This window comes from Amblyomma americanum, chromosome 9 (genome assembly GCF_052857255.1).
Source record: "Amblyomma americanum isolate KBUSLIRL-KWMA chromosome 9, ASM5285725v1, whole genome shotgun sequence".
NCBI lineage: Eukaryota > Metazoa > Arthropoda > Arachnida > Ixodida > Ixodidae > Amblyomma > Amblyomma americanum.
In genome coordinates, this window is record NC_135505.1 from 101,036,281 (window position 1) to 101,058,962 (window position 22,682).

At 48.1% G+C, this 22,682-nt stretch overlaps 2 protein-coding genes across 3 annotated transcripts; both read right to left on the reverse strand.

Moving 5' to 3' along the window:
* Nucleotides 1–395: 395 nt before the first annotated feature.
* On the reverse strand, nucleotides 396–4,858 carry LOC144105240 (uncharacterized). The gene is made up of 4 exons (XM_077638385.1): nucleotides 4,655–4,858; nucleotides 2,846–2,919; nucleotides 1,272–1,355; nucleotides 396–804 (listed from the first exon to the last, which is right to left on the reverse strand). The coding sequence occupies exons 1-4, from the start codon at nucleotides 4,777–4,779 to the stop codon at nucleotides 674–676; spliced, it is 414 nt and encodes a 137-aa protein (XP_077494511.1). The 5' UTR covers nucleotides 4,780–4,858; the 3' UTR covers nucleotides 396–673.
* Nucleotides 4,859–12,503: 7,645 nt separating this feature from the next.
* Nucleotides 12,504–22,477, reverse strand: LOC144103883 (uncharacterized). 2 transcript variants are annotated; one of them, XM_077636592.1, is made up of 2 exons: nucleotides 22,079–22,477; nucleotides 12,504–19,009 (listed from the first exon to the last, which is right to left on the reverse strand). In XM_077636592.1, exon 2 carries the CDS (start codon nucleotides 17,326–17,328, stop codon nucleotides 15,982–15,984), a length of 1,347 nt encoding a protein of 448 aa, XP_077492718.1. In that variant the 5' UTR covers nucleotides 17,329–19,009; nucleotides 22,079–22,477; the 3' UTR covers nucleotides 12,504–15,981. The 2 variants fall into 2 exon arrangements, with proteins under 2 accessions (XP_077492718.1, XP_077492717.1); XM_077636591.1 differs by having other exon boundaries at nucleotides 17,772–19,009; nucleotides 22,079–22,474.
* Nucleotides 22,478–22,682: the final 205 nt, after the last annotated feature.

Sequence of the window (22,682 nt, forward strand, 5' to 3'; positions counted from 1 at the left end):
GGCAGTGCTTTGTCATTGGAGCTGCTTGGTGACAAATTTGTAACAATCCACATATTGGCAACGCGTGACGCTAAGTGTATCACCACTAGACCAGGGCTAGACTAGGCGAAAAATAAATATACGGCATCGTAACGGAAATTCTAGAATTTTCACAGCATGTCACATTTATTCAACGATTCAAACTTTCGTGACTGTATTTGTCTTTTATTCATTTCTACATACTGAGCGCCATAGCTCTTGCCCCAGCAGGACATCAGCTTTAATATTTTAAATAATGATACTTGAATACTCCGTAAAGAGCCATTCAAGTAGAGGCATGTTACGTTTCCATTTTTTATTTGCATCACGTTCGCCAGCATAATATGGAAAAAAAATGTCGGCAAATCAAAACGGCACAACATTGCATCGCAAAGGAGTCCTTTGGCGTTTAGTACAGTCAAATGCTATTTTTTTGCATTTTTCGCATGAATCTTAGCAGAATTGCAGTAACAGACTATTTTAGCCGTGAGTACATTCAAATGTTAATTTTTCGCATTTTTCGCATGCATTTTTGCAGAACTGCAGTAACTGCATGCACCGTAGAGCACATTGCATTCAGTCAACAACATATATTTCTGACAAGAATCCATCCAAGCAAGGCAGGCGTCGTCTCCATCGCAGGGCGCTTCCGTGCCTAAAGCGGGCATGAAGTGTCGTACATTCGGTACTTCGGCGACGTGCCACAGTTCTGGTCGTAGATGAATTTGCAGCAGTCGTCCGTCTGGTCCATCGTGCTAACGCGGCGCCAATACGAACAACCGTAACCTGCGCATTTCCAGCGATTACTGGCAGCAAAAACTATCGCGTGCGGTCAGCGCTGCGTGACATCAAAATTTAGCCGCGGGTAACAAAGGCTAAAAATTATTAACAATTACTAAAAAGACAGTATCCGCTTTCAGGAGGCCAGTTATGCCGGTTCACATCTTGCGATTTACCATACAGTATATATTCCATTAAAGTACTTCTCCTCCTCCTCTATACAGCATATATCAAGAGTACACGTCTATTCTATAATCCATCTAGGAACAATCATACTAGAAAATCTTAAAAATAGCCTTTCTTCCTGGAAGTATAGATGCCAACGTGAGTAAAATCAGCATGGAATGTATTTGAAACGTGTTATAGTTTAACAATGAGTTCGGAAAATACTATCACACGCTGTTTTGAGCAAGAAACATTTGTTTAGTAGCAGACGGTCCTAGTGCCTACTGAACTAGCAAAAGCACACTCACCATTACCAGCATATGGATGACGAAGGATAGAGCAGATCTCACAGTCCGTGTATATTATATAAAACATCAGCGATGCAGTACTTTCTGAAAGCAAATAACATATATATTTTCTCAGCGTGACAAAACAACAAAAACATTTTCCTTTTAGATAGCATTCAAGTTCATTGGCTCAAGAGCTTACTTAACGACAGAACTCTAAATGTCTTGATGTGCGTGAGTGTTCCTTGACTGCACATCGTTCCTGACACGCACAGAAGCAATGAGCTTGCTGCTCCAAGTTATATCACATTTAACTCTTATGTGTGCAGAATATATAGCAAAATTACACTCTTATTAAGCTTTCACTACAACTCGCAGCGTCATAACAATAATAAGGAGAAACTTTATCCGTTCAAATTGCCAGAATGTGGCAACTGTGAGTCATGCATTGCCAACATGAGCACAAGCCTATAGCCACTGGCATGTGAAAAAAAAATTGATATTTTTATTTTTGTATTCGACTGATTGTCAAAGTGATAGCGACACCTTGTGTTTCGATTTTTCTATTCTCAGGCTGAATTGCACAATTTTCAGCCCGGAAGCATTCGCACTCTCTTCTGGAGGGCAATTACTACGATCACAAAGCCTGCGACTGTTTTCAACGTTTTTTTAATTTTCGTGTCCGATTAAATGAATAACCGAGCAATGCCGTGCCCCGAAAGGTCCCGCAAGGATATCTATGAAAGAAGTGTATATCGCATGCCTGAAGGAGAAGGGCCACGTCTAGTTGTCCGATGGTCTTTGCCCTCATGCTTTTTGCGCCAGTTTTCATAAACAGCTACCCTTGACACCAACTAGCAGGAGCCTTTTTCTCCTGCACCAATACCGTACACCAATATGTCGCGCCAAGGTATTTGCCTTGTTATAAAAGGCAAGCCTTTTTGCGAAGCGCACGGCCATCCTGGACAGTGAGCGTCACCCTCACTCACTTCTACACGCTATCTTCCCTGCTTAGTTTTTTAACCAGAACCATGTGATCGTTTCCAGCATTTATAGACAAAAAATTTGAATATTGGAATATTTTAAAGTACTGTTACAAAAATATTACGCCACAGCTGCGGCACTCTCGCAACTGTCGGAAATCGCGTGACGCGCCGTTCGCTATATAAAAGCGTGTGGCGTCGCGGATCACTGGACAAAAAGTCCCAAGCCGAGCCACTGATATTTAATAAAGTTTAATCAAAGATAAATCATGTCTAACCATGCTCAACTGAACTTTCGCTCGTCTTACTTAGTTCAGCCGGGTTGAACCACAGCTCATTTTTTTTTCATCCGAAAATGGCCGCAGCCCTTCCGCCCTGCCCCGTACATCACGCCACCTGACGAGGAATATTTTGGCGCCGTCCCGATGGAAAAGCTGGTAATTTCTTTGCCCCACAGATGAACCACTGCACGTTCCTTGAAAAGAAGACGAATCTCAGGAGTGCCAACACGCTCCCGTACTCACCAATCCCTCTATGTGGGCATGTGCCATGAGGACAACAACAACAACATTATTCATACGAATATGAAAAACGCAACAATATGGCACTTACTGTCGTCGCGAACGAATGTGACGACATATTTAGTTGCGTAGCATTCAGATGAGCTCATGGAAAAGCGTCCACGCCTGAAACGGTAGAAAAAGAAACGTACGCAGTCAAGCTGCTTTTTTTTTAACGGATGTCGGTACATCCCAATTGCGTCAGTCTAATCATGTGGAATTCAAGAAGACATTTTAAAGGATGAATAAAATGTGTGGCTATAACTAGACTGTATATGCGGTGTATATTGTAACAATGGCTCATCTACACAGGTGTTATCAGTCCAGGATAGAATGGCGCGTATAGTTGCGCCTCTAGATACCCCTTTGTGGGTCACGTGACAAAGTACTCTAGCAAAATTTTTAATAGCGTTGTCACTGCTCTGCTTTCCTATTACATAAATGGTTTCTTGCGGAAAATAAGAGCGCGTGTTTGCTACTGATAAGTAAATTCTGTCTCAGAAGGATCGCCGACCTTCATAACAAAGCTCTTCCTTAAGAACATCATTCGGATGTTAAAGAACAGCTAGCAGAAATGGGGAACAACTGAAGGAAGAGATGCGCAAGCTGGTCTATAGTGTTTAGACTCACGTAGATTCTTATTCGACTCTACACACTTGTCGACCAAACAGTGGAGCGTTCCTCAGGAGTATATTTATGGCTCTCTACATCTGAACAACGAAAAAAAAATGAACCACGATGTTTAAACCAACTGGATCGCAAAAAACAGAAGCCTTGAAATGATATTCCTGTCGCCTGCAACGGTTTCAGATGATATTCCCGATGATGTTCCTGCAGGAAGCTGCCGGTAGAAAAGAAGCGCCCAAATTTAACTGCCATGAATGGTTATTTTTTTGTTACGCTTGACGGTGAATATTATTTGAATATGTTCAAAGAAGCATATATACATAACTTGGCGCGCGTGTTTTCTTCTTTTTAATAATGAGTAAGGCATTATTATACATGGATTACCACGTCGTATTCTCCTACGGCCGCTAAATAATTTATAATCGAATTTCTTTCATGCGCTGTTTCGGTTTCATCACGATGACTCTATCAACTAGCATCAACGTGTGCTTGTTGGTCGCGTATGGCGCAAAAAAAAACGGCGTTACAATCGCTGCTTCGCCTTTTAATTCACTTACAACGCTTACCCAGCCTGCCTCAAGAGACTAAATAACAACGAATGTAGAGGCAGCGGTTATATTACAGTTATTGCATGAATCACGTGACTTGTAAGCACACGTTGGCGTCAGAGTCATCATTTGGCTGTTTAAACCGAAAGAGCATGGCAGAAAACTTTGATTATAAAATATTTAGCGGTCGTAGGCGTATACCACGTACGTGGTGATTCATGCATAGTATAGTAGGATACAACTAAAATAATCAGCAGTTGCTAACATTGGTCCCCGGTCCGCGGCGTACTGTATTAATCCGCTGTCCAATCACAGCAGTAAACGAAATCGGCTTTTTAATGTTTGACTTTATTAGACGAGGCCGGTATCAAAATCCTAAAGCTTAAAATTTTTGACTTGTGATTATGCTCTTCTTAAGGCAACAAAAAGATTTAACGGACTACTTGTTTGTCCTGGAGTAATTCTGTGCGGCGGTCCTGAATGTGGGCGGAGCTGCACTGCAGACTTAAGTTCTATCCGACTATAGTGTCTTTCGCATCACTGTATACAAGAAAACATGCCACAAAAATTAGGTGTCTATACTCCTTTAATTATAATAACACCAACCCTTAGAAAGGCAAACATGTTCAGTCGTGCCACTTGTGCACGTGACGTGTTTCGTTAAAGTTTAAAATAAAAATGCTTACACTGCGCCTTCTGGGAATGTCAAGACGACCGGCGTGCTGAAGTTCTCGTACGCGCCGTATCTTTGGTACTTCACGCATTTCGCCGCTCCACCAAAGTCAGGATCGTGGTAGTAGTTTCTGTACATGAGGTACCACTCTCCAACGTCAGGATAACACTGCGCGCGGAAAAAAAGGCGCTCAGATTGAAACAGCACTATACACTTCGCTGCAGTCTTTAGTTACTTCCTTTATTTACCTTTCCGTGAGTCCTCTAGTGTGGCTTAGACTCAGATGATTTAAATTTTACGTGCCACCGCAGTGGATCAGTGATTATGGCACTCGGCTATACTTACCCGAAAGACGCCGGTTCGATACCGGCCGTGGCGGTCGAATTTCGATGGAGGCGAAATTCTCGAGGCCCGTGTACTGAGCGATGTCAGTGCTAGTTAAAGAACCCCAGGTGGTTGAAATTTCCGGAGCGCTTCACTGCGGCATCCCAGAGTCGCTTTGGGACGCTAAACCCTTATAAACTAGAAATTCTACGGGACAGCGCAAGGGTTTCGTCTAGCACAAAAGGCGGCGTCGGCGTTGCCGTTGTTGTAACCGAATAGTCAGTACTGGTCGAGAAGGTGGCTACGTCACACGTGGAGCGTCGGATTTGAAAAGTGATTTAAACAACAGAAAACTGGTGATTAGAAGCTCGCACGGCTCAAACTTTTTGAGGACATGTAAAGTAAATGAATAACGCAGGAAGGACAATTGGGGGAACCAAACCCCTGACCCTTGGGTTTCGAGTCAAACACCCTAATCCTAGGCCACGCAGGATCGTTCGCTCGGCTTGGTTAAAGGGGGGCTTTTTATGTGTGTGATGTAGTCTTTCACATATTGATCGTTTATGTGAAAAAGAAAGAGTGTCCGTGCAAGGGCAGGACGCCGTTGTCGCGTCATGCCCATAAAGGCGGAGCTTCGGTGCCCCGCTTCCCACCCCTCTCCCAATTTTTCTCGAGATAATGTATTTTCATTCCGAAATAATACGCATTTTAGGGGATATTGTAACTGACGTCGGAAGAGTACGTTCAGAGTGACCGTGGTGCGCAATAAGTTACAACAAGTTAGATATTGTGATTAGTTCCTCATGCACGAATGCATTTCCAATAAATTCGTCTTACTCCTATCGTGCCCTACCGGCGTAGAAAACAATACATTACAAAGCAGTAATTGGTGCTACATGGTGAACTGGGGCGATGGAACAATCGGTCAACTAATATATTACAAAGGGTCTGATCAGACTTTCACGTTTGCACTGATTTCGACTGATCTCTGAGAGAAAATGTTTCATCTACGCATTAGACTTCCGTCAGTCTTCTGTTCATGAGTAGACCGTGTCCCATGATAGAAGCTTTGAAAGGATTGTCTTGTTGTTTCAACTGACAAGAATGTTTTACTCAGTTGAAAAACGTCAGAAATGCTTGCCAATGCCTCTATATATAGTAGAGTGTGGCGCGACCTTGTCGACTTTGGGTGACCAGCTTTTCACTGCCAGTACCATGACATAATGGCCGCTATATCAGCTAGTGAGGTTTGTAAACGAGTAACAAAAAAGATAGCAGAAGCGGACTTAATCAGAATCATAAAAAAAAAGATTGCATAAGCACACTTTCAGCGCTTGTCCTTCCGTCTCTTCTTGTTCCAGGTCGCCTGCCGCAGCGCTGGTAAAAGCATCGAACATGAACCAACTAGCTGAAATTTCCGTGTTACTGCACACTTTCAAGTCTCAGTTGTTTTAGGAACTGCCGATTTCTAGTCTGCAACACAGGCGAAACGCTTTGGTTTTTCAGCTGTTGTATGTAACGAATCTTTTCCAGTGCGTTGCAGCAACTTCCTTTTGCACAGCCTTCTAGCAGTTCTACTTGCAGCAATTCCTAAAGTTATTGGTGCGTCCTTTTAAGCTACAAACCCCTCTTTATTTAGACGGCACCCATTTCCTGCCTCCTGCTAAGCCGCAATGATCTAAATTAAAGAATTATTAGTGAGGTCACACAAAAGTGGCATCGTTTCTGTTTGACATGAAAGACTGCGGATCATCTACGCGTCACTGCTCGAGATAGAAACAGCACAGCGTGTCCTTGACACCATGGTGTCTGCATCAGCTTGCCTGTCTTCCTCGCAAAACAGCTTGGATGGAAAATGAATGCGCTTACCCTGCTCGCATCTTGGTAACTCTGAAGGTCACTTCGTTTTTCTGGATACGTGGAAACATCCCCGGCAGCTTTAGCGAGGCCCAGTGCGAAGAGAGAGATCAGTACTGCCAGCACTATGTTGTTACTAGGCATCGTGGTAAGCCAACGTCAATTGCCGCGATCAGAAAGCGGCTTCGAACCGCTAATGCGCGGACGCGACGGAAATGCGGAGGTTATCCGGGAACATGCATTATTCTGGAGCGGAAATAACACGTGCATGATCTTCACCGTGGCAGTATGCATGATAGATGATTTTGTTTTCGAAACACTGAGAACACTTACAGAACACCAATACCTTAACAGCTGCACGGTGTTCAAGCACTTCGAAAAATTTTAGCGCTCTAAAACCACTCGTAAGACTGTGCAGACTGAAGAAAAAACATCTGCGAAAGTTCAGGTTCATATTCATGAGCACAGCAAACTGGTAAAACTCGTGAGCACGGATTTCATCGCAGATACACATTTGAAAGCAGTAAACTGAATTCAAATTTCCACATTGCAGCCAACAGCGTATCTTTGGGGAGAGCAAGCAAACATTACCCTTTTTCTCCGTTTTTCCCTCCTCGTTCACGTGGGAGTGCGACACTTCTTTGTGGCTCGATCGCGCCACGTGTTCACCATTCTTCTATGTTTTAGTCGTGACAATGGCCAGTCGAAACCAAGAGGAAGAAATGGGCTTGGGCAGGGCATGTAATGCGAAGGCAAGATAACCGCTTGTCCTTAAGGGTAACGGAGTGGATTCCAAGAGAAGGCAAGAGTAGCAGGGGGCGCCAGAAGGTTAGGTGCGCGGATGAGATTAGGAAGTCTGCAGGCATAGGGTGGGCGCAACTGGCAAAGGACCGAGTTAATTGGCGAAGTATGGGAGAGGCCTTTGTCCTGCAGTAGGCGTAGTCAGGCTGATGCTGCTGCTGATGACGATGACTGGTCAGAGGAGTTTCTGCCAGCTCGCAACTTATCTTCCACTATCTTTCTCCTGGAAAAGTATATAAAGTTGTAGAAGAGAAAAGTATATATCAACTGTATCTTACCGGTACCCACTTATGGGGCAGAAACGTGGAGGCTAACGGAAAGTTCAACTTAAGGACAACGCAGCGAGGTATGGAAAGGAAAATGATAGATGCAACGGCAATTTCAATTTCAGTAATGCAGTGCTTTGTATACATATAAATGAAGTGCAACTTAAAGTAGAGGCACACACGTGTGATTGCTTGAATATCTAAAATGAGAATCCCGCACTGTTAGACCCGTTGGAGTTCGCAAGCGTTTTTAAGCTGAACCCTTTTCGTTAGCCTCCACGTACGCAGAGGGCTATGTAAAGAAAAATGAGAGGTGTAACATTGAGACAGGAAGATGGCAAAGTGAGTCAGAGATCAAACACAGGTTAACGACATCCTAGTCAAAATCAGGATGAAGAAGTGGGTGTGGGCAGGGCATGTAATGCGAAGGCAAGATAACCGCTATTCCTTAAGAGTAACGGAATGGATTCCAAGAGAAGGCAAGTGTAGCAGGCTGCGGCAAAAATTTAGGTGCGGCTGGGATTAAGAAGTTTGCGGAGATACGGTGGGCGCAGCTGGCACAGGACCGGGTTAATTGGAGAAATATGGGGGAGGCCTTTGTCCTGCAGTGGGCGTAGTCAGGCTGTTCATGATGATGATGGTGTTTCTTATCTCCATTTTCTCCAGGAGCTGTGACGTTTTGTTCTCGCGTGGAACAAAGAGAACGCAAGTGGGCAACCATGCAGCCACGCCGACTCCGCAGACAACACTGATTATTTCAGTTTGCGCGCTCCGCAACTGCGCCGCTAGCCAAGAGATGGGGCCGCGTCGCCATCTGTAGATAAGCTTTGAAAAAACACAGATACACAGTGGTCAACCACGACACCCCTCCCCACCCGCACAGGGAAGGCACCATACACAGGACTCGCGGCGAATACCGCCGTGAGTCGCCACAGGGTCGTCTAGCTCTTGCACTTCGCACTGGCGGTGTTTGCGGCTCACAAGTGGAAAGCGTCGAAGCATCTGGCACATTCAGTGTTGAATCCTCCCTTGGAGGAGCCTCAGGCTGTATGGCACCGTCCTCACAGTTGGCGCTCATATGCGGTTGCACCGCTGAGGTCTGTTGATCAGGTGCACTTCGACCGTGGACAGGCTTGCGGCTTTGGCACTGAGGTCGGAGGCACTTAACGTGCGGCGAAATCGAGGCGCAGGTGCTCCCGATGCTGCCTCCAGGTTCTACCATCCCCGCAGTGTGACATCAGCGATGTGGTCGCTCGACGTAGCAGTCACTGCTTGCTGGAACGCATGGCGGACCGTCTCGAAAGTTTCGTGCGTATATAGAAACCCCTTGCTGCACAAGCGGCGTCGGATGGGCGTTCTTCTCGTGGGAGACATTCTGCTTTAGCTACCTTTTCAGAACGGTGGTCCTCGTGTCAGGATGGAGTCAAAGCTGTCTTTAGTCTGCGTTCCACCATCAACTCAGCCGGGGAGCATCCAGTAGTCTCGTGCGGCGTTGATCTGCAGTTCAGAAGGGTGCGGGCTAGCTGACAGCCGAAGCTTCCACCCACTGCCTTCTTCAGCTTCGATTTGATAGTTTCCATGGCTCGCTCCGCAGCACCATTTGATGCCGGGTGACACGGCGGCGCCAGCACATGCTTTATGCCGTTTCGCTGAAGGAATTTCTTGAAAAATAATAACAAAACGGAAGGAAAGGATTTTTGCTAGCCCCGGCATCTGCAATCGATACTGAAGCACCTGAACTGGGGTAGCGGAAATAAAGGATAGCAGGCAGGAGAAATGAAATGAAAGAGGTGAAGGGACAGGAAGAGAGGATAGGGAGAGAGGTAATATACACAGATTATTTATACAATAAGAAATGTGTACAGGTTAAGCGCGGGATTAGTTCATGATGGAGCAATGAAAACACACTCGCACAGCACTATGTTGACTACAACTGGAGCGGGGCGTCCAGTTGTTAATCGTCCAAGGTAGAACTCGCGGAGCGTTCGGTCACTGCGTGTAACTACCTGGCGGAGAACAGACGGGACGTCAAGCCCGTCTGTTCGAGGAACGCACAGAGGCTCACCAAGGTTCGCTCTCGGGTGCGTGCACTGCCCTGCGGCCACAATAGCGTCTCTCAAGAACGCCGGTCCATTATCTGACGCGATCACGTCTGGCAACCCATGGGTACCAAACCAACGATCTTAGGCAATGAGTTTTTTTTTTCACATGGTTATCTACAGATGGCGACAGCACCTCATCTCTCGGCTAGCGGCGCAGTTGCGGAGCGCGCGAACTGAAATAAACAGAGCTGTCTCCGGAGTCGGCGTGGCTGGTTGCTCGCTTGTGTTCTCCTTAATTTTTCCACGCGGGAAGAAAACGTCACAGTGCTAATTTTCAAAAACGTATCTGATTTACTTCTAATCCCGACTGAACTTCTGCCCTTAAGCGCATAATCGCGTTCTCGAAAGTCAGCCCTGGCACTATTATCCTTTCCAAATACCTCTCAGTACTTCACATTTGTTGTACCCCCATAATGCCCTGTTTCATTATTTCGGCATCACTTAACACTTTTGCCCTCAAAGACTGTTCGTGCTTTACCATGCATATCTGTTTTTCGTTTACCCATGCCCCATATTTTTGCATTCGGCTACTCCGGGTATTTCATGGACTTGTATATTATACAAGCTGTATTGTCAGTTGTATCGTTGAAAATCATCACACCCGACTTAATTACGCTAAAACTGAAACATGGGAATCTCCTCCGTCTCCACAACAATAAACCGGTGTTGGTAAATCTTCTTTGCTATCTGCTAACAGTACAATATCATACGGATACATTAAACCAGGGAGCCGTTGCTCAACGACCTTTCCGCCTAATGTGTACGACAAATTATAATTAGATTTACAGTTGCAGCCTCATTCTGGGAAGCGATCGCCCCTTGCGGGCGAGGAGCTCAGGAGAGGGCGTTTCACTGTGCGCATACGGGCGCGTAATGCTGGTCCGAGCATTTCGTATGCTTTGTCCTGACCTGCGATGCAATTAATGACCTCGCAGTACCCCAGCATATATTATTCAGAAACTTGCAACATGACGGATTGTGCTTCTGTGGGTAAGAAGCCTGTATGGAAGAACCATTTAGTCTGCGTTACCGTTGTGTAGAACGGTCATCATCAGCCTGACTACGCCCACTGCACGGCAAAAGGCTTCTCCTCCCCAGCTGCGGCCATCCTATCCCAGTAAACTACCTAATCTCATTCACCCACCTAACCTTCTGCCGCCCCCTGCTACGCTCGCCTTCTCTTGGAATCCACTCCGTTACCCTTGAGGACCAGCTGTTATCTTGCCTTCACACTACATGCCCTGGCCAAGCCCATTTCTTCCTCTTGATTTCGAACGGGATGTCGTCAACACACGTTTGTTCCCTCACCCACACTGCCCTCTTGCCGTCTCTTAACGCGACACCTATCATTTTCCTTTCCATAGCTCTCTGCGTGGTACTCAATTTAAGTTGAACCCTTTTCGTTTTCCTCCACGTTTCTGGCCCGCAGGTGAGCACCGCTAAGATAAAGCTGTTGTATACTTTTCTCTTGAGGGATACCGGCAAACTAACATTCATGATCAAAGCCGATGGCTGTATTACTCCAGCCCCGCTAAATAACGCGGAACCTAGAAAAGGTGGGATCTCCACGCAAAACACCGCACCGCCTTTTAGCCCTCGCCGCGCCATACTGGTTTTCGCCGGTCGCGCACTACGCGCTGTGCGTGCGGCGAGGCGTAGTCACTAAAATAGCACAACTGAACTGGAAAGAGAACATATCTTTTTGCTAGTAACAGTAACCTTCTCGCTAATTGCAGAGTATTTTAAGCGTGATGCAGTCACTGGGACTGCACGACTGCAAGTTATCACGGACTGTTCCGTTCCCCATTGCACTGGCTGCACTGTGAAGGGACAGTGGCCTCCTTCGTATTTGGTACTTACCATGGTCAACGAGTTGCGAATGTTAATGTTGCGTTAGGTATGTGAACATCTGTAAGACCCCGCGTTTTTGGGCCATACGTGGAGGATAAAATGCCAAATAGCTATACTGTTGCGCACTTAACATCACTTTAAACTTTCTTCGGATGCACCTGCTGTCTTTTTACAGAACCAAATGTGCAGAATTTCAAGCAGCAACGGCAAATTTCTCCCCCAAGCGGTCTGTCTTCACACTGCACTGGGGTGCAGACGCGTCCTGAGCTGCAGCTGAGGACGCGTCTGAACCGAAATAGCCATATTTTCTTGATTACTTGCAGAGTTAGGCGTGAGTGCACGTCAGTATCTGACGCCCTTTTCACTCATATAAAACACTGCGTGCGGTGTTGTATCTACCTTCTTCGCATCAGTAAGCTGCGTGACGCGAGATGGGAAGCGCAAAAACTTTGCTCAGTAACAGGGGTTGCAACCGCCGCATATCGAGTGAAGGCTCAGTGGCGGTCAGAACAAACGACTTTAGCACCAGAGTTGATGGCGGAGTTCATACGCCTCCTCGTCGCATTTGCAGTCAGTTTGGGTCCTTTTCCTTGCATAAATCATGTGTTCATGGCGCAATTTTTGGATAGGTCGGCCTATACGCGAGTAAATAAGGCACATACAAAGCTTTCCCTTCATTTAGTATATGAACACGGAAGTTCTACGACATATTGTCACGGACGCCAGTAGGACGTTCAATCCCTGGCAGAACAGTACCTGGCGAGCACACTGCGCAGAGCGTAGCCGGCAGGGCCTAGCACCGAGCAGAAGAGGACAAAATCCGGCGCGCGACAAAGGTCGAAGACAGACCGCACGGGGGAGCCGGTAGCGTGATGGCTAAACTAAGTGCGGCATTGCCCCTCCCCTCTGGAAAGGCATCGACTCGATGCCTGACAGTGAGGGGGAGCCACATGTTGGTGTTAACAGCATCCCAGGCACCGAACTTGGTGAGAGTTGTCCTAGCGGGCATGGTATGGCTTGAGTCTTGCGACGTGCACAATTTCGGATGTCGGCGGGCGTCTGGAAGAACGAACACTCTCTTGCGGGCGCACTTCATACGTAACGTCTCTGAGTTGGCGGAGTACCTCGTAGGGGCCGAAGTAACGGCGCAAAAGCTTATCGGAGCGACCGCGCAGACGGATGGGGCTCCAAACCCACACTTGATCGCCAGGCTGGAAAATGACTTCGCGGTGACGGAGGTTATAGCGGTGAGCATCGACTTCTTGCCGCACGCAGGTTCGTTGCCGAGCCAGCCGGCGGGCAGCCTCTGCATGGCGAACGAATGCATCAGCGTCGGCAACGGATGGGCGGGCAATATCGGGCAACAACATCGTGTCCAACACAGTCACGACTTCACGACCGTGTACCAAACGAAATGGCGTGAACCCCGTCGTCTCTTGAAGGGCAGTATTGTAGGCAAACGTGACGTACGGAAGGATTTCGTCCCAGTTCTTATGGTCGTCGTCGACGTACATAGAAATCATATCAGCGATAGTCTTATTGAGGCGCTCGGTTAGGCCGTTGGTTTGAGGATGGTAAGCTGAGGTCTTACGATGACTTGTGCCACTGAGCCGCATAACTTCCTGAGTAAGCGTGGACGTGAACGCTGTGCCTCGGTCAGTTAAAACAACATAAGGGGCGCCATGGCGGAGGACTATGCTGATGATGAAAAAGTCAGCAATTTCAGCAGCAGTGGCGCGGGGAAGGGCTTTCGTCTCACAATACCGGGTGAGGTAGTCGGTGGCAACCACAATATACCGGTTACCCAATGATGACGTGGGAAATGGGCCCAGTAAGTCCATGCCGACTTGGTGGAAAGGAATTCTCGGCGGAGCAATGGGTTGGAGCAAGCCAGCCGGCTTGAAAGGTGGTTTCTTCCGACGTTGACACTCGCGGCAAGTACGTACATAACGCTTGACAGTCGCAGAAAGCCTGGGCCAGTAATAACGGTGACGAACTCGTGCCATCGTTCGAGAAAACCCGAGGTGGCCGGAAGGAAGCTCGTCGTGGCATGCCTGCAAAACCATCTTGCCACTGGACGAGGACTGCACCGAGGCCAATGTTGCTGGCATCGGTGTGAAGTTCTGTATCCGCCTCCTCGTCAAAATGGGCAAGAATGGGCGTTGTTTGGAGGCGTTTGCGGAGCTTTTCGAAGGCGTCCTGCTGTTCCTGTGCCCAGACGAAAGGCTGATCGTCTTTTGTCAGCCGTGTGAGAGGCTCAGCCAGCCTGGAGAAGTCTTGCACGAAGCGTCGGTAATATGCGCAGAGGCCAAGAAACCGGCGCACAGCTCGCTTATCAGTGGGAGTCGGGAACGCAGCTACAGCAGCCGTCTTGTCGGGGTCGGGGCTGACACCCTCAGGTGTCACAACATGGCCCAAAAACTTAAGCCGTTGGTACGCGAAGTGGCATTTTTCGAGTTTTAGAGATAGACCGGCTGATCGGATGGCCGTCAATACTGCACTCAAGCGTTTGAGATGTTCTTCGTAGGTCGCAGCGAAAATAACCACATCAAGATAGACGAGACACGACTGCCATTTGAGGCCAACCAGGACAGTGTCCATCATTATTTGAAAGGTGGCAGGAGCGGTACACAGGCCAAAGGGGAGCACCTTGAACTCTTACAAACCGTCAGGCGTTATGAACGCGGTCTTTTCACGGTCACGTTCATCGACTTCGATCTGCCAGTACCCACTGCGTAGATCAAGAGAGGAAAAGTATCGGGCATGACGCAGGCGATCGAACGAGTCATCAATTCGGGGCAACGGATAAACGTCTTTTTTAGTAATCTTGTTGAGGCGACGATAGTCGACGCAGAATCGGAGAGTGCCATCCTTCTTGGCGACCAGCACAACGAGCGAAGCCCACGGGCTTGTTGACGGCTGGATAACCTCGTCGCGGAGCATTTCCTCAACCTGCCTCCGAATCACCTCCCGTTCTTTCGCAGACACTCGATAGGAGTGGTGTTGTATAGGCCTCTCGCCTTCATCCACTACAATGCGGTGTTTAGCGACCGATGTTTGTCGAACTTTAGAAGTGGTCGCAAAGCAGTCACGAAAAGAGTCGAGGATCATGTGGAGGCGGTGTTTCTGATCGGCGGTTAGGTCGGGGTTCACGTCAGTCATAACGGGGGCGTCAGACGTCGATGCATGGGTATCGTTGAGGGAGCAGGCGCAGTGGGAGACTGAGTCACTTTCATCGAAATAGGCTATGGCGGTTGCTTGCGGCAAGTGGCGGTATTCGGCGCTAAAGTTCGTAACAAAAAGCTGCGTTCGCAGTCCGCGGAGGGAAGTAACACCCCGCGCAACGCAGACTTGTTGACTCAGCAGTAACGACAGGTTACCTTCCGCAACCCCGTGAGGAGTGCGTGGGTTGGAGCATTCCACCGTAATAAACAAACTGGAGCGTGGTGGTAGCGTGACATTGTCATCACACACGCGAAAAACAGGCCTGTCGGGCTCGCTGCTGTCGGCTATGGCACAATGAGGTGAGAACGACACGACAAGTTCGCGGAGGTTGATTATCGCACCGTGTTCCCGAAGAAAATCTAACCCGAGGATGAGCTCCTTAAAGCAATGAGCCAACACAGCGAAGCAGGCAGTGAAGGTGACACCACGAATCTCCATTCTAGCGGTGCAGACGCCAAGCGGTGTCACCAGATGGCCTCCAGCTGTCCGGATGTGTGTTCCAGGCCAAGGTGTCAGTACTTTCCTCAGGACAAGCGTCAGACCACGACTCATGACGGAGAAATCGGCGCCGGTATCTACGAGAGCAGTCACGCGGCGGCCATCAACGATGACCGAGATTTCAGCCGAAGCTTGGTCACCGTCAGAAAAACGCTGTGTGAGGGAGGTCGGACTAGGGGATCGTTCTCGCGGTCGGGTTGGGGCGTCAAGCGGAGGCGTCTCCGTTCGTCGAAAAGTCGTCGGACTTAAGGGTCGTTCAAATTGTCCAATTGAGGCGTCAAGCGAAGGCGTCTCTGGGCGTCGAAAGGTCGTCGCGGCGTGGGTTCGGAGGTCGGGTCGCATGCTAACGTCGGTGAGCGGAGGATGTTCGTCATTATGTCCGGTGACGGCGGCCCTACCTCCGGGGGTCGCCGTCCTCAGTTTTCCCGGCGCGGGCTGGAGGACTGCCGGACGTAGGACTGGCGAACTGGTGAAGAAAACCGTCGAGGCGACGGTGACCTGGACTGACGTTGGGCAGTGGGTACAGGTGGGACGTTGGCCGCTTGGTACTGATCGATCTCGCGGGGTCGTTCACCATAGCGCGGCAGGGGTGCGTCGGGCGAAAAGCCGCGCAGGCCAATCCGGCGGTACGGGCAGTGACGAAGGACGTGGCCTGCTTCGTCGCAATGGAAGCACAGGGGCCTGTTGTTCGGCGTTCGCCACATGTTTGCCTTCGTGACGGGTGGGCGGTCGTCTGGCAGCGCTGTCGTATGCGGGAATCGGTGGGAAGGCGCGGTAGGGGCAGGAGAGTAGAGCGCCGGCGGTGGTGGCGCAGGACTTCGCAATGTCTCGCTGTATGTCATCACATAGGGCGCTGGCGGTGGCGGCGGTGGAGTGGGCTGCACCGTGCGGCGTATCTCGTCACGGACAGCCTCCGAGATGGCGGTGACACTAGGAGGCTGCTCCACAGAGCGAAGCTTCTGCAGCTCTTCGCGAACGATGCTCCTGATGAGCTCTCGGAGGGAGGTGTTCTCATCCCAGGGCCTCGGCATGTGGCACTCCACAGCAGTGATGTTTGAGGAACGGCCGTAGTGCGCAAACCGCTGCTGCAGGGCGCGCTCCATGCCTGCCGCCTCCTTTGCAAAATCGGCGACTGTAGCCGGAGGATCACGCACGAGCCCAGCGAACAATTGCTCCTTGACGCCCCGCATCAAATGGCGCACCTTCTTGGCTTCCGACATCGAAGGATCAGCGCGGTTAAAAAGCCGGGTCATGTCCTCCACGAACATCGCCACGCTCTCGTTTGGCTGCTGCGCTCTCGATTGCAGGGCCAATTCAGCACGCTCCCTCCGCTCGTTGCTGCTGAACGTATCCAGCAACTGGCGCCGGAAGTCTTGCCAGGTGTGGATGGCACCCTCGTGGTTTTCGAACCACGTCTTGGCGGCGTCCTGGAGGGCAAAGTAGACGTTCCGAAGCTTGCGGTCCTCGTCCCACAGATTAAATTCAGAGACCCTGTCATACCCGTCCAACCAGTTCTCCACATCTTCAAACTTGTCACCATGAAACGGCGCGGGCGTACGAGGCGAATGAAGAAGCAGCGGTGGCGAACTCACAATTTGCTGGAAGGTCTGGCTGGCCACCGTAGAGGTCATCTTGCGGGATGGCGCGGCGAGGGGATTGTACTCGGGAGTTAAGCCTTTCAAGCGGCGGCTTGACTTGTGGACAGGTGTCGTGTCCAGGGGGTGTGGCTGAGCGCTGGAGGTTCCTGGGACCTCTTCGTACATAGATCGTACCCAGCACCTCCACCAAAAATGTCACGGACGCCGGTAGGACGTTCAATCCCTGGCAGAACAGTACCTGGCGAGCACACTGCGCAGAGCGTAGCCGGCAGGGCCTAGCACCGAGCAGAAGAGGACGAAGTCCGGCGCGCGACAAAGGTCAAAGACAGACCGCACGGGGGAGCCGGTAGCGTGATGGCTAAACTAAGTGCGGCAATATGACGACGGAGATTTCCAGCAATACGCCACATTCAGCTGCGACTGTGAAACTGGGTGTGTACAAATAAAAGCGGATATTTCCTGACCAATACTCAGAGCAATGTCGCAAATTATAGAATGCTTAATAGCACTGATAAGAGATAAACAAGAATGACGTAAAAGGCATACCTTGGTAACTGCTATTTGAAATGCAAAGTATTGTAGAAGCCAGGAAGCTTACTTCAGCAGCTCCAGTATTATAAATGAAAAAAAGTTTATTCCAGCAAAACACAGACAATGTCTCTTTTTTTGGTCCCTGTGCAGATGCAAGTGGAACTCAAGGCAGCAGCTGCCACTTAACACGCAGCTTGTCATCTTCAACAAAGCCGTCTTCTTGGAGATCTGATAGGTAAATAAACTTGTCTGGAAAATAAGTACCACCATTGCTTGCATTTTTGGGCTTTTGGTTGAAGCTAGAAGAACGAAATGGTTGAATCTCCATCTTACGTACAGCACTTCCTTCCGGATGTATAACACTCAGCTTCATTTTGTACTCCAATGGCCACTGAAGAACTTCGTCCATGTCACCTTTGTGTAGCTGTATGCAAATATGCAGTTTCACTGTGCCACCTTCTCTCCTGAAAGCTATGCCTGGTGACAAATAGTATCCGCGCAGGTACACCTTCTTGCTGTAATACCAACAGCAGTCTTCATACAGTGCTTTATCTTGGCGGTACTTCACACCTGGCACGAAAAATTCGCACCACATTGTTTGCAGCTTTGCGAGTTGAAGCACCTTGGTGATGCACTCCAATGTCTTCTGACCATTTTCATTGCTTTGAGCTTTGGCTTCATCAAGTCCAGCTTTAATCTGCAAAAGCTTGCCTGCTGTTTCTGTTTTTACATGAACTAACTCATCTTTCAGTGCTTTTTCTAAACGGTTCATTCCTGTGAAAACAATGTTTACTGTATCACTGCGTCGTGTGGTCAATGATTCTTTGATTTCTGCATTTGACACTGAGAGTTGACACATGGTTTCTGTCAAGCTCTCGGAATTTTGTACTGCAGCTGCCAGTTCTTGTACGAGAGTTTCCTTAAATGTGTTCATGCCATGAGAGATTTCATTCAACTTGTCACCATGTGCACTAATATCAACAGTCATTCTTTCCAGATAGCCCTTAAGTTCTCCCGCCTGCTTTTCAAAAGCTTCTCTGAAAGAATTAGGAACTGCACTCTCTTCCTCGGGAACCGAACTAGGATCCGAAATCTCATCCTTGAGATCACACTGCCCTTGGAATTCAAACGCAGGATTCGTCACCGAGCCGCATGTGCCCGACCTGAGGTGGGCGCACATGTCCATGCAAAGGATGCTGGTAGAACACTTGGGGCAGCAAGTAGAGTGGTGTGTACATCCACTATGGAAATGCTTGGTGATCATGGAAGCAGCTGCCACATGCTGGCAGCCTCTTTCTGCATTCCAACACTTGACCTGAAAGGAAAAAAAAGAATATTAAGAGAAATGACCGTCAGTCCTCAAAGGGTTAAGTTAATAACTTTTCTTGGTAAGGCAAATTGCCATGCAATTTCCTGCATCCCTTGCTTAAGTGCAGGGACAGTAGGATACAACTTTTTTTTTTGCACTGAAAAGCTGACTAGATGGGTGTAATGCGAAAAGTGCAATGATATGGTTATATTTTCACTTTTATGCATCCAGTCACTCTGAGTCCTGACGCTATTATGCAGGAACTGAATTATTGTGTCATATATATATAGATATACTTTCCTGTGCCTGTTTTCGGGATTTCAGCTCTCCCCATCCGCAGTAATTTTTGTCCAAATGGGTACAGATGAACGTCGGTAACAGCCAATACCAGAAGCGAATTGCATTGAACAGCACCCACGTCTTTATGTGCCTATGTATGCTGCTTACATGGTTGCATTCAAACAATGCTAGGATATCCATGCTATCCGAGTGAGCATGGAAAAAGAAGAGGAGCAAGTAGTGGACAAGATGACTACTTCCACGAATACACAGACCTTGATGCGATGGAATCCAATGGATAATAAGGATTAACGTGCTAGATTTTCGTTCGTCCATCCGCAGCCGGATTTCAAGAACTATAGGACACAGACCTGTATAACAACAGAACCCACATCTTTATAAGCACAGACTATAGATCAGCATATATTGTGTACACTACATGCATGGCCGCGTGGGTGGTTGAATAGGTTATGCATGTAATAAAGGGGCTCTTAGAAAAAACAAAAAGTAGTAGTAGATGGAGCAGGTAGCACCAGTAGAATGCATGGGCTTCTGTGAGAGCACACTTGAACAGGATAGAAATAGAGGTCAAAGCTCACCTGAACTCAGAGAAGCACCGATGTAATTTAAGGCCTGCATTCTACATGCAGCACATGGATTAAAGTGTATAATCATGGCCGCATATATACAATGTGGAATTATTAAGAAGACCTCGCGAGTAGTATACGACGAACACAGCCCCCGACAGAGCACATAAGTTACTGTGAAAATATTCCGCATAAGGCTTATGGCTCATATACCAGCTGACCTAGTTAAGACAAAGCACCTAAGTCTTTGCAGATTCACACAGTGATGACAGCCACGTATGAGCACGCTGCATACATAGTTATACAATTACAAGCATAGGCTATCGTGCTATCCAGGTAAACTGGGAAGAAAGCAATGCAGCAGTTGTAGATGAAGATGACAACATGGAAGATTATTTATGCTCCTTAGAATTCATTGAAAGAAGTAACGAAGAGGTTTTAATATGTTACTGCATTTTATTCCATATTAGCCTACAACACTACCAGATTACGCAACTTCGTTTCATGCTGAACATTAATCCAGGTAAAGCAATGGCTAGGCTGATAGGTTTTCGAAAAATAACCAAGTTTCATATTACCGGGTAAGCCAAATGCGCTCCACGTTGCTTGCAAAATAGGATACAAGACAAAGGAAAAGAAAATGTTTTAATCTTCTAAACCATTAAATAATAAAAACAATTTAGGCAACCCGACATTAATTAAAAGTTGGAAACATGCAACAAAAAATACTGCGGCTAAATGTATTCCAGCTAAGTGCCTTCGTCAGGTGGGAAAACTGCAGCCTACTGTTCAGCAGCAAAGACAGTTGCTGTTCAAAGACACTATTATTCAATGAGCAAAACTGCCAGTGATAATAGCAGCGGCCATATTCCTGTGAAATCCCTTAGATTGCTAATCAAGAAGCTGCACCGTACTGTACCGTCATGGCTTGCTGCACTGCCTGAAACTGGCTTGACACGCCTAGTTCCAGTTGCCATCACCGCGGCAGCACTGCTCTGGGACAGCTTGCAACTGTGTGTGGAGGGCTACACTTTCACAGAGTTGTCGAGATTGACAGCACTTCCTAGTTTCTGAATTCAAGAGCTCCATTTCCCATTTGAGAATGTGAATTCAAATGATGATACCATGTCTAGGTTTAGGACTGATGCCAGCAAGTCAACATTGCCGTGCTTGCCCGAAAGGGATGTGAACTGACATGTACAAGGAAAACCTCATGTGACAGTAGAACAGCGCCGAGGGTAATCATGTTCTCAAAATTCTAAAAACTGATATGGCTATAACTGAAGACCAGCTACGTATTTCTAACTGCAAGCAGGTGCCTAAATGTAATAGCCAAAAAGTTAATTATCAAAACTTCATTAAGCAGCTAACTAAGTAACATTAGTAACCTGTTTTCTGATGTCCTCCAAGGCAGGTTAAATTGTGGACCTTCCGATTCAGTAATCTGTCGGTCTTCACAACGTCAAGTCTCCCTAGTTGCATATCGCTAAAAACAAAGTGAAAATCTTGCCGATTTCTTTCACTAACTGTATGCTCCCATCTGGAATAGAGCTTGGTGTCCGTCAACACAGTAATCCTAAGCTATGTGAAGCCATAAGGGGGCACAATAGTTATAACAAACTGACCTCTATAATGAAACAATTTCCCAGTACCATGCATTGTGTTATAGAGCGGTTTGACTAAACCAGGTGACATTTTTAACATTTTAATAACTGTGACGTATGCGTGGGTGCGGTCTGCAGCTGGATTGTACAGCAAGACAGACATTATGTGCATGATAGAGCTAACTAAAAGTGTTTATAAACTAAAATCAACTAATCGACTTTTACTTCAACATCAAAATAAACTGCTCGGTCGCGCTCTGCTCTGCTGGGGACTGAACTCGGGGCAAAACATAAACAAGCTCAGCTAAAACAGTCTTGCTAGCGACTGTTGTTTCGCTGCTTGACATGGGCTCTAAATTACTTTCCCTGTGGCACGCGAGGGATACGAGCGCTAATTTCTGCGACCACTGCTCAAAGCTCGGGGGGAAAGGGTCGCAAGAATAGAACGGGTAAATGATGCAGAGAGCGCACGCCGCAGCTGAGGACGCGAAAGTCGCGTATTGCGCGTACCGCGTGAGCACCCAGTTGGTGCTCAAGACGTGGCGCGCAGAGATCGACCTGTCAAACGAACAAAAACAAAAAGCATATGCAGTCTAACGACCAACCTCTCTTCTGAGCAGCTGAACTAGAGGAAAGTCCTTCCAGTCGACGTCGTCTTCATCGTTCCACTGGTAGCCGTCGAGCGGACAAACGTGCACTCCGTCCTGGGCGCACTGCTCGTAGCAGGAGTCGCAGAGCACGTGCACGCAGGGCAGCAACGCGGTCTTTTTGCGCACCAGACCGCAGGCGCTGCACACCTTGTTCGGCGGAATGGGCTTGACGAAGCTCAGAGGCTTCCAGTCGAGTTCCGGGCAGAAGCCGACGAGCGTGCATTTGGCTGTAGCTTCTGCGATAGACATCGTGGACATCGCTTTTCGGACCGTTGAAGAGACAAACGACTCGCGGCTTTCGGCAGCGCGCGATCTCCTGTATTGCGCATGCGCCAGAAGGAACAAAATGAGAAGAAAAAGTGCTCTCTCTCTTTCTTTCTCTCTCTTTCTCTCTCAAACGCTGGTGTCCTCTTTGCTCCCTTGGCTTGGCTCCGAGATATGCCTACTGAAGAACATGCCTGAAGCGTCTCCTCGATTTCAATGGGCCCCGAGATCACCACCCCATGCCGCTAAGCGGCGCTAAAAAATGCCCTCAATTTCGGTTTCAATGGCTGGAAGG